This window comes from Babylonia areolata, chromosome 10, assembly GCF_041734735.1.
Source record: "Babylonia areolata isolate BAREFJ2019XMU chromosome 10, ASM4173473v1, whole genome shotgun sequence".
Taxonomy (NCBI): Eukaryota; Metazoa; Mollusca; class Gastropoda; order Neogastropoda; family Buccinidae; genus Babylonia; species Babylonia areolata.
In genome coordinates this window covers 22,906,647-22,918,920 of record NC_134885.1, presented here as the reverse complement: position 1 = coordinate 22,918,920, position 12,274 = coordinate 22,906,647, and the positions used below count along the sequence as shown (strand labels likewise).

General features: G+C 43.7%; 1 protein-coding gene across 1 annotated transcript in view; it reads right to left on the bottom strand.

Moving 5' to 3' along the window:
• Window positions 1-4,345, bottom strand: part of LOC143286313 (uncharacterized) — a 40,218-nt gene extending 35,873 nt beyond the window's left edge. Inside the window, exons 1-2 of the mRNA XM_076593852.1 lie at window positions 4,311-4,345; window positions 2,337-2,497 (exon numbers count right to left, since the gene is read on the bottom strand). Coding sequence (XP_076449967.1) covers window positions 2,337-2,442 — 106 coding nt within the window. The 5' untranslated portion in view covers window positions 2,443-2,497; window positions 4,311-4,345. The remainder of the gene's footprint in view (window positions 1-2,336; window positions 2,498-4,310) is intronic.
• Between the last annotated feature and the right edge of the window lie 7,929 nt (window positions 4,346-12,274).

The window sequence follows — 12,274 nt, the reverse complement described above, 5'->3', positions numbered from 1 at the left end:
TCAACAGCACATACACTGAGAACAGAACAAAGCACACACCTACAGTGTCGGGGACATCAGGAGAGCAATTAAAGGGAGATTTAAACAGATTAGTCTCTTTGTTTGTTTGTTTTGTCGTTGTTTTTTCTTTGTTTGTTTGTTTGTTTGTGTGTGTGTGTGTGTGTGTGTGTGTGTGTGTGTGTGTGTGTGTGTGTGTGTGTGCCTTCCTTTTCTTTTTTCTTTTTAATGCTCAGTCATCTGCGCCGTGTCAGTGGCATTATTCCCATGCCGCTCAGTGCGAGTCCACAACAGACGGCCACACCCGGGATCGTCTGTCGTAAACCAAGCGCCAGCAGTCTACAGGCAACCATCCATGTTAGATCGACAGGAGGTTACCCACCAGAGGAGACCCTGCACTGCTGCTGGGCCACTTCAGTGTTGTTCAGTGGTGCCTTTTTTTAAATTAAAAAAAAAAAAATCTAACGTATTTAGAACACCTCCTACTAAGGACCCTACTGACAACAATAATAGCTTAGTCGCAGAGCCAGACTGAGTGAGTGTCTGCCCCAGAGTGGAGACCGCCACCATGTCCCTTCAACGACAGTCCCCCATGAATCTGCTGTCACTGAAGACTTTAACAAGACTCACCCCAAGCTCGTAAGTGGAGGGGTATCGAAACTGTTGTCACGAGGAGAGGAGTGCATGAAAGGCCATATACATACATGTATGTATATGCATATATATGTATATATATATATATATATATATATATATATATATATATATATATATATATATATGTTCGTGTGTGTGTGTGTGTGTGTGTGTGTGTGTGTGTGTGTGTGTGTGTGTGTGTGTGTGTGTGTGTGTGTGTGTGTGTGTGCGTGCGTGTGTGTGTGTGTGTGCGCGCGCGCGCGCGCGCGTGTCTGTGTGTGTGTGTGTGTGTGTGTGTGTGTGTGAGAGGTAGGAGCTATGGAGATCGATAACGTAGTAGGAGGAAAAAAGATGATGATGACGATGCTGCTATTTTCGGACTATGTGAATTTTCCTGTAATAATGATATCCTGGCGTCCACCGGGCCCGAGAGATACAAACATTGCAGTGCTGGTCATGAAATTCGAGCAACACACACAAGGACGCATCCATGAACTGAATGATATTCCACTGCATGGTCCCTGTCTTCCCATTTAAGCCCATAGTACACTCAACTTTGGGTAGGAGCCAGTCGCATGCTCCAAACCCCACCTCCTCTGGGATTCGAACCCGCAACCTCACAACCGTCAGTCCACTCTCCCTCCCTCCCCGTCACACAAAACCTCAACAACACACACTGAAAACAGAAACTAACATACACCTACACTGTCGCAGGCATCAGGTGATCAGTTAAAGGCAGTTTGAAACAGATGAGTCTTGAAGTTGGTTTTGAAGGTGAAAGTGGGCCGCGTCTTATATCGTATGGCAAGGTGTCCCACTAGATGTGGAGAGTAAATGCGAAGGATCTTTGACCGAAGCACTTAGTCATAACAGGAAAAATCTGGAGTCTAACGACGAATGCATTTGACTTATTGGAATGTCAACAATGAGGAGATCAAAACGATAACATGGTGAAGAACCAGAGAAAGCATAAAAGCAATGTGAGGAGAGTTTAAAATCATTCCTGGACAATACCCAATGCAGTAAGTGATGAGGCCTATGCGCAAATCATTCTCTGAAATTTTGGTGGCTTTCTTTGCCTCTTTTCAATGATATATTACTGATAGCGAATTGTCGATGTATGTACATGCTGATAACTTATCAATATACTTAAATGAAAGCTGCTGGGGTACATTTGCAACAAACAACTACTTGCGCGAGTGCATCTTGTCTGAAATCTTTAAAATGAACACAATAGCCGTTTTCTTCCTTGAGATATATTTAAGATCTATTCGTTTAGACGAGTGAGTTCCGTTTAAAATAATTATACCCTGCAGTAAATTCAGATTGATGTCCCATTAATTGGCAGAATTTTGCTGCTCCTGGTAGATGCTTAGCATCAATCTTCCGTATAGAGTAGAAGGAGTTCCAGCTGCAACTCATTTAATGAAATGACTGCTGTTAATTAATCAGCGTGTCGATATGTCAGACAAATGTGCAAAGGTTTTGCGAATAAAAAAAAAAAAAATTGACAGTAACCTAAACGTGGAAACATTTTGGCTTCTTTGAATTTTTTACTTGTGTCTTTATCTGAAGTGCATTGTCGTTGCAACTAGAATGTGTGGAAATATTTCTTTTTTCAAATTTAAACAAAAGTTGGTGTTGACAGACAAATCATTTCCAGAGAAAATAAATTTCTAAACACACACACACACACAACTCACGTCCTCCAGCCGATGACAAATCTGGACACTTTGAAGTTGCCATCACACCTGAAGTACCCAAAGCCAGCACCACCACCAGCAGTGGCATCCACCGTGATTCTTTCATCTTGTGGGTCTGTGCCAAGTCTTCAGTTCTCCTCTGGTGGGCAAGATATTTGCTCCTAATGTCAGAGAAGAAAGAAAGAAAGAAAATATAATATTCTATTTTGTTGGTTTTCGGAACACGGGGTCATGCTGAAGAGGGATAGAGGGGGGCTTGAATCATCGGAAGACGAACATCTGCAAAAGCATTTGCGAAGCAGTTTTTCATTTGTCAAGAATGAAACTCAAAGTTTCGAAGACAATCAAATACCGTTGTAGTTCTGAGGAAAACGACGCTAACTTGCGATTCACTGGGTTTGCTTCATCCATTCTGCAGGCAGCTTTGGGGAGTTGTTTTGGGGTGGGGTATGGTTGCGAAGCTGAAACGTCAAGGAGCTGATGGAATGGCACCACCTGAAGTAGAGCCTGTGGCATAGTTTAACTAAACACGGGAAAACTCACCTGGTCCAGACAATGTTTGGAACGACAGAATAATAGCTCTTTCTTGATTCAGTGGTTGGCGATGCATAGCCATCTGGTTCATTCCGATAACGAAGTGTCTGGTTCATTCCGATAACGAACTAGACTTTGTCATACTAAGTTTTCCTATCTTGGAGAAATGTGTGTGTGTGTGTGTGTGTGTGTGTGTGTGTGTGTGTGTGTGTGTGTGTGTGTGTGTGTGTGAGTGTGTGTGTGAGTGTGTGTGTGTGTGTGTGTGTGTGTGTGTGCGTGCGTGCTGTTGTTGCTGTTGATGTTGAAACTGATTCATGCTCAAACACAACCAAATGTACAATTAATAGGGAGCCGAAATATGAGGTCTTTATGCTTACACTGAGAGAAAATCAGTCCTTTTTCTCCCACGGAATTTCACAGATGCCTGACGTGTTGGTGTTTGGTGAAACGGGTATGTACTCTATGTATTTGTTGTTTGTTTGTTTGTTTTGGGGGGTGAGGGGGAGTGCGGGGGTGGGGTGGGGGGGGGGTGGGGGGGGGGCGTGGGGGAGGGGTAGTGTTAAATGAATTCATTTTTGACTAAAGATAACTCAAACGAATGGGCTTATAACCTGCCAAATGAGGCTGATAGGATGCTTCCTCAACCATGTAACAAAGGTAAGAGAAACTTCGTCTCATACGTCAGAATTAATATGTACTAATTTGCGTTTGATTACGTTTGGATAAATCAATGTGTCGAAGATACATACACTCTTCTACGTACATTTCCTAAAAGACGAAATAATTGCTGCTGTCATAACTGAGATTGTTGTGTTCAAAAAAGCGAAGGACTTGAAGTTTACCAAATGTTCCTTCAAATACATTGGTTGCCAACGTACATACGCATGTTAACAAACGTCTGAACCACATGATGATAACATTTATCTTTTTTACATGTTTTGCTACGGACACAAACTCAAAACAAGTCAATTTTCAACAGAAAGGTATCAGGTGGCAGTTTACACTGTGCACGTTTCATACGTGCTTCTCTCTCCCTCTTTCCCTCGCTGTCTCTCTGCCTCTGTCCCCTGTGTGTGTGTGTGTGTGTGTGTGTGTCCTTCTCTCTGTATATATTCCTCGTGAAAGGGATATCATCTATCCGCACCCACATTTCCTTTTTTCCCACCAATTCCATCGTTATCTTCATGATCATCATCGTTGTCGTTGTCTTTGATATCATCAACTCACTGCAATGTACCAAGGAGACTTTGGCGTTTAGTTTTGTTGGTAGGCTAATTTGTCTTTGAACCATAGCAAACTGGAGGAGACGACAATTCCGTGAACGTTACGTTTACTGAGTGGACATTTTCCCTCCACAAATACAACAATACCGAGCACTGTTCACCCACCTCCAACTAAATCCGAAATCAGAGAAAGATAGATAAGAAAACAGGTGCTTACCTGATGTGCGTTCCTTTCGTCTCTGGCCACGTAAGATGGACACGAAGTGTATGAATGCTCTTTGGGACACAGACGATTTTATATACATGAACAGAATTGCAGCTTCAGCATCAGCGAACGTGGCACATTATTTGACATCTGTTCTTTTTGGATTTAATAAACGCGCATATATTGCACCGAGCAAGTCACTTTTGGTTGGTGTTCTTTGAGTGATACTATCATTTCCAATAAAAAGTATTGCAATAAACCCCTTGGTGTTACTTATATTAACTACAAAGGGGCAGGGAGAAGAAGGGGGTAGATGGGGTGAGCACCACATGGTTTTGGTACATCTAAAACGTGCTTCACCACAATAACAAAAAGAAGAACAAAAAAACAAACAAAACAAACAAACAAAGAAGCGAAAAAAGAAACGATAATAATGATGGCAATGATAACAACAGCAACAAAACAATAATAATAATAATAATAATAATAATAATAATAATAATAATAATAATAATAAGATGATGATGATGATGATGATGATAATAATAATAATAATAATGATAATGACAATGACAATAATGACAATGATGATGATGATGATGATTGTAATACTGCTGCTGCTGCTGCAGCTGCTGCTGCTGATAATGATGATGATGATGGTGATAATAATAAATAATAACAACAATAATTATATGATGATGATGATAACAACAACAACAACGATAATAATAATAATAATAATAATAATAATAATAATAATAATATAATGATAGTAACAATTTGCTACCACTACTACTACGACTACTACTACTACTAATTATGATAATAAATATCATTATTATTATAATGATAAGAAGAAGAAAAAAAGAAGAATGATACTATTGATACTAAAAATAATAATGGAAATTTACATTGCCCCTTCAAACGTTCAAGGAACTTAAAGCCACTTAAAAATTAACTTAAAAAAAAGAAACAATAATAATATGATAATAGACTCTCCCGTCGGACCGACGGATGAGTAGGTAGGCAGGCTTCTCAACCGGTGTGTGTCCTCATATGGGAGAAGAGGCCGATTCTGGATGCGCAGCACTTCCCACAGGCGTTGCAAGGGAAAACGTCTCCAGAAGTTGAGCCCTGCTTCCTTCGCTCACGCTTCTCCTTAATGGCCAGCATTCTCTTGTTTTCAAACGTCTTTATGCCACTAGAGCACAGCATCCTCTAGCGAGAGCGATCAGCGGCATCAGTTTCCCAGGAAGCAATGTCTATGTCACAGGCTTTGAGGTTTGTCTTCAATGTGTCCTTGAAGCGCTTGCAGGGTCTTCCAAGTTTGCGGTGGCCTTCCTTAAGCTGGCCATACAATAGCATCATCGGGATCCTGCTGTCTGTCATGCGGACAACGTGTCCTGCCCAGCATAGCTGGCACTAGATCAGCAAGCTTTCGATGCTGGGCAGGCTGCTCCTCTCTAGGACCTGGGGGTTGGAGACACTGTCTTGCCACTTTATGCCGAGGATCTTTCGTAGGCATCTCTGGTGAAACTGCTCAAGTTGTTGAATGTGACGGCGATACGTCGTCCATGTTTCACAGAAGTACAACAAGGTGGTCAGCACAACAGCTATGTAGATTTTGATTTTGGTGCTGAGCCTGATGCATTTGTTGTTCCACAGCCTGTTGTTGAGTCTGCCAAAAGCGGAGCTGGCCTTGGCAATGCGCAGCGTCACTTCTGCATCAAGGGCTCCGTTGCTGGATAGGATGCTGCCCAGGTAGCGAACTTAGTTGACTGACTTGATCTCTGTGTCATCGATCTTGATTGCAGGTGAGGGGTAGGCACCGGCGTTCTATGAGCTAGCTGGTTGGCACATGGACTCGGTCTTGCAGAGGCTGATGGTGAGTCCAAATCGCCTGCAGGAGGTTGAGAACCTGTCCATAATGAACTGTATGTCCTCATGGGTGTGTGCACCAAGTACGCAGTCATCAGCGAAGAGGAACTCTCTCAACAGTGCTTCAAACACCCTGGACCTTGCGTGGAGTCGCCGCAAGTTGAAAAGTTTGCCATCTGTGCGAAACTGAATGCAGATGTCCCAGTCACAGTCCTGGAAGGCATCAACCAGCATGGCAGAGAAGAGAATGGAGAACAGTGTGGGTGCTAGGACACAGCACTGCTTCACTCCATTTACCACAGGGAACGGATCCGACATATCAATATTTTGCTGTACACTTGCCTGCATGCCATCGTGGAATGACGCAATCAGCTGGATTAGGCGCTCTGGGCAGTTGAACTTTAGGAGGATCTTCCACAGACCACGTTGGTTCACCGGGTCTAAGGCCTCAGTCAGGTCCACAAAGACCATGTGGAGCTCCTTGTTCTGCAGTCAGCTTGTCTGTCAGCACCTCGCCTCCATACTTTTAGATGTCGGCCTGGGTTCCATCCGCTCCTGGTGCTTTTCCTGACGTCAGCTTCAGGGCCTTCTGGGTCTCGGCCTTGGTGGGAGGGGCAGCTAGCAAGTCATTGACTGGTAGCTGTGGGAGGGCTGTAATTACCTCGTCAGATACGGACGATGTCCCCGTTGAGGAGGGTGTTGAAGTGCTCTGCCCAGTGAGCAAAGATGTCTTTCTTGTCTGTTAGGAGGGTGGTCTGGTCAAAGGCTCGGAAAGGGGTTGATCCTGTGACTCTCGGCCCATACACAGCTCGGAGACCATAATGGAAGGTCTTCATGTCGTGAACATCAACAGCGGACTGAAGCTCTTCGGACTTTCTCTTCCACCAGGTGTTCATCATCTCACGCAGCCTCTTCTGTACGAGTTGCTTGGTTTGCAAGTGCTGGTTCTTCTTCCTCTGGTAGTCTTTATCGGAAATGTGATCCTGATGCCGTATATGCAGTGTGTTCAGGAGCTTGGAGATTCCAGAGTTGTTCTCGTCAAACAAAGCGGAATGTGTCAGCTGCTGCTGTGTACACAGCATCTCTAAAGGTGCTCAATACCTCTTCTACATCAGTCGATTCAGGAATTTCTTGGAGAGCTACTTGGATCTGCTGCTGCAGCACGTCCTTTGTGATAGGGAGGCGATGGATGTTCAGCTTCCTAGTAGGTTTCTGCCTGGCTGGTTGGAGCTTGCGTGCAAATCTGATGTTCATCTTGTTGCGTAGCAGGCGATGGTCCGACCAACAGACTGCTCCTCTCATGCAGCGTGTAATGGAAACATCACCTCTGTCCCTCTGCCGGACAATCATATAGTCCAGCATGTGCCACTGCTTGGAGCGGGGGTGTATCCATATGTTCTTGCACTTGTCCGCTTGTTGGAAGAGGGTGTTGGTGATGGTCAGTCTATGCTGGGGCACAGAGCGAGAGCAAAAGCAGTCCGTTGGGGTTGCACTTGCCAGTGCCGTGCTGTTCTAGGACCACACCGACGCGGGCATTGAAATCTCCAAAGATGATCAGCCTGTCCTTTCTGTCTACCGCTGAAATGGTGCGGCTGAGATCCTCGTAGAAAGCTTCTTTGGTGTTATCACAGTTGGTCATCGTCGGGGCATAGCAGCTGATGACTGTGGAGAAGCGATCCTCGGACAGCTTCAGACGCAGGTCATCAGCCTATCGTTTATCCCACGTGGAAGGCTGTCAAGCTGTCGTGCAAGTTTGGTTTGTATGGCAAAGCCCACGCATGAGGTTCTTGGGGTGCCTTCTGGCTTCCCAATTCAGTAGAAGGTGTAGCCCCCTCCAACTTCCTCCAGCTGGGTTTCACCGGCAAACCTGGTTTCGCTCAGGGCTGCTATGTCCACCTGGTAGCGATCAAGCATTCTAGCAATGAGCGCTGTGCGTCTTTCTGGTCTGTCGTCTGTCTAAAAGGGTGCGAACATTCTAGGCACACAGAGTCAGGGCATGATTCCTGGTTCTTTTCTTCTGTTGTTTTCAACCACTAGTGTTGGATGTCCAAGTAGGTGCGGTATCCTACTAGGTACTAAGCGAGGCAGGTTTTGTTTAGGGATCCTTTTATCTCCCCTTCCCCATGTGGGGAGAGCAGTGCTGTCCCTAAAAAGAGCTGCTCTGACACTGTGGAAGGAAACGGGCGCCGCATCTGCCCCAGTCTACGGCGGACGACCATCACCCCACAACCGCCTGCGTGCAGAGTCGTGACTTGGAACTGCCAGCAGCATCCTCTGCCTATCCCGGTTACCACTTCTCCATCGCCGAAGGGTTTGGGAAAGCTGGGTGTTGAAGGGCTAGCTCGTCGTCCCGACATTAGCCTGGTTGCCTGACCAGCACAGGTGACTTTTTTTTTGGTGAGAAGTTGTGCAGTCCCTTCCCCACTCTCTCGCCTACCGACGTTCACAGTCCCACAGGTGCAGATACTGCCACGTGTAGGACGGCCACGGCAGGCGCAGGTTTTTTCTTTGGAGCTCCGTCTCCTAGGAAGACTTCCAACCACGGATAAGAGCTCCCCCTGCCCTTTGGTCATCCTCTTCCGCCTTCACAGCCGTTGGGAAAGGTTTCCTCCTCCGCCTGGTCTGTCGTTGGGGGACTTCACATGCGGCAGGTAGTACTGGGTTACATGGTACCAGTTGCAAGGGCTATGCCCATGACCAGACTCAGTGTCTGATTTAGGACACTGACAAGTCCCCCGGGGGACCTACGGAACGGGGTATTTAAAGGGGAGGGGGGGGGGGGGGCGATTTAGGACGTTACACCGGGACGCTCAGATCGAAAGTCCAACGCTATAACCACTCGGCAATTGCGCCCGCCGATAGGTGGACAATAAAAGTAAAGAAAATGAAGGGAACAGACTGCAAGGCGCTTACACTCGTAAGTCCAAAATGACTTGCTTGGTGTCATATACGCACATTTGTCAAATCTCACACGTGCATGATAATGTCACGATACGTGCCACGTTTGATATTGTTGATTGCGTTATATGTATGTATTAACTCAGACCCCTCTCCTCCAAAATGACTTGCTTGGTGTAATATACGCACATTTGTCAAATCTCACACGTGCATGATAATGTCATGATACGTGCCACGTTTGATATTGTTGATTCCGTTATACGAGTATGTATGTATTAACTCAGACCCCTCTCCTCCAAAATGACTTGTTTGGTGTAATATACGCACATTTGTCAAATCTCACACGTGCATGATAATGTCATGCTACGTGCCACGTTTGATATTGTTGATTGCGTTTTTCTGCTCATGTATGTCAAGTCGTCTGTGTCCAAAAGTCCAAAAGGACATTCATACACTTTGTGTCCACCTTGACTGGCCAGAGACGAAAAGAACTCGCATCAGGTAAGAATTTTTTTTTTCTTTTTCTGCATTCTGATTTTCTTGGTGGAAGGAGGAAGGTGGCAGTATGGTTAAGACGCTCAGCTGCCAATACAGAAATTCCGTGAGGGTGTGGGTTCGAATTCCGCTCTCGCCCTTTCTGCCAAGTGACCGGAATATCAAACTGAGCATCTAGTCTTTCGGATGAGACGATAAACTGAGGTCCCGTGTCCAGCACGCAATTGGGGCACCGGAAAAGAACCCATGGCAACTAGAGTGTTGTCTTCTTGCAAAATTTTGTCAGTTGACACCAAATTTGACATAAAAATACATAAATTCAGTTCTTTCCAGTCATCTTGTTTAAAAACAATATTGCACCTCTGGGATGGGCACAACAAAATTTAAAAAGAAGCCAAATTATATGCAAAATGAATTTACTGTTATATTCATATTTTGTTCATTTACTAAACTTGGCAGTTTGATCTGATTTTCTGACACAGCATCAATAGCAGTCATTTTTATCATTTTTTGTTCAAACAGGAACTTCTTTTGCTAGGCATGGAATTTATATTTCTGGTGCATCTCTTTGCTGCAGCTAGTAAAAAAGGGAAAATGATATGTAATTAATGCTAGGGGGGTTAATTTGTTTTAAACTGATCTTTCTCATCTTAAACATTTCATTTTGAAGTTATACTCAATACATAAAAAGCTATTGTGTTTTACTCTCAGTGTACAGGGCTATCACTATGTTCATTCGCCCAAGTGGTCTTTTTCGAAAAATACTAAAATCAACACTACGAGTGGACTTTATATAGATCTATTGGCTGAGCCTTGAAGGTCATGGACAAAAATCAATTGCGTACACGTAATTATACATATTCAAAGCACGTTCTCCTATTCTTCGTGAACGCGAAGGACGACATTTTGTTTCAGGTAGTTGACCTGGCCGTTCAATCCAATATTCAATCGACAATACACGATAATATGTGATGGAAAGTTGGAGAAGGTGACCGTTACATATTTATTCAGAGAAAGATTTGTGAACGCCTTATCACTTACTGGATTATGCCCCAAACTGCCATAAAAATATCAACAAAATAAAACGGAATCGCCAATTCTTTTACAGTTAAAACTAATAAACCATATATATATATATATATATATATATATATATATATATATATATATATATATATATATATATATAACATCCACACATACAACCACACTGACAAAACACACTCTGACTCTTCATACATACATACATACATACATACATGTATACATTTTATTGTGTATGTATTCATTTATACATATGTACATACACACATACATGCATACACACATACATAATATATATACATAATATGTGTGTTTAGATGACACATAGCATACACACATACAACCCCACTGACAAAACACTCTGCCTGTGTGTGTGTGTATATATATATATATATATATATATATATATATATATATATATATATATATATATATATATACCTATCTATCTATCTATCTATCTACCTATATACATATCTGTGTGTGTGTGTTTGTTATGTGTGTGTGTGTGTGTGTGTGTGTGTGTGTGTGTGTGTGTGTGTGTGTGTGTGTACTATAATTATGTTCATGCAAGATAAGAAATTTGCAATCAACACATTAGAAACTATAGATTAGATGCATTTTATTGTGTATGATTTCATGTATAGATACATACATACATACATGCATTTTTTGTGTATGAATTCATTTATACATACATACATACACACATGCATACATGCATACACACTTACATAACCTCTCTTTCTCTCTGTTTAGATGACACATAGCATACACACATACAACCACACTGACAAAACACTCTGATTATATATATATATATATATATATATATATATATATATATATATATATATATCTGTGTGTGGGTATATATATATATATATATATATATATATATATATATATATATATCTGTGTCCGGTGAAGAAAGCAACCTTCCGGCTCATATGCTGCAACCTCCAGCGCAAGCTTCGTGAGATTCAAAATGGGTGGTGGACCAACCTGGCAGAGAGGGCTCAGCTTTGTGCAGACACTGGCGACTACCGGGGCTTATACGAAGCCTTGAAGGCGGTGTACGGTCCCTCATACCAGGTCCAGAGTCCTTTGTGCAGCGCAGACGGCCAGGCGCTCTTCACGGACAAGACGTCGATCCTGAACAGGTGGTCGGAACATTTCCAGGCCCTCTTCAGCGCCAACCGCACGGTTCAAGACTCGGCAATTCTCCGCATCCCACAACAGCCAGTGAAATTACAACTGGACGAGCTACCAACCCTAGAAGAGACTGTCAAGGCCATTGAACAGCTGAAATGTGGCAAGGCAGCAGGGGTTGACGGAATTCCGCTGGAGGCGTGGAAGAATGGAGGCCCAGCACTACACTCCAAACTCCACAACCTCTTTGTCTGCTGCTGGGAGCAAGGCAAACTACCACAGGACCTCCGTGACGCAGTCATCATCACCCTGTATAAAAACAAGGGAGAAAAGTCGGACTGCTCCAACTACAGGGGGATAACTCTGCTCTCCATCGCAGGCAAGATCCTCGCCAGAGTCCTCCTAAATCGGCTGGTGCCTACTATCGCCGAAGAACATCTCCCAGAGAGTCAGTGTGGCTTTAGAGCCAACAGAGGCACCACTGACATGGTCTTCGTTCTCAGACAGCT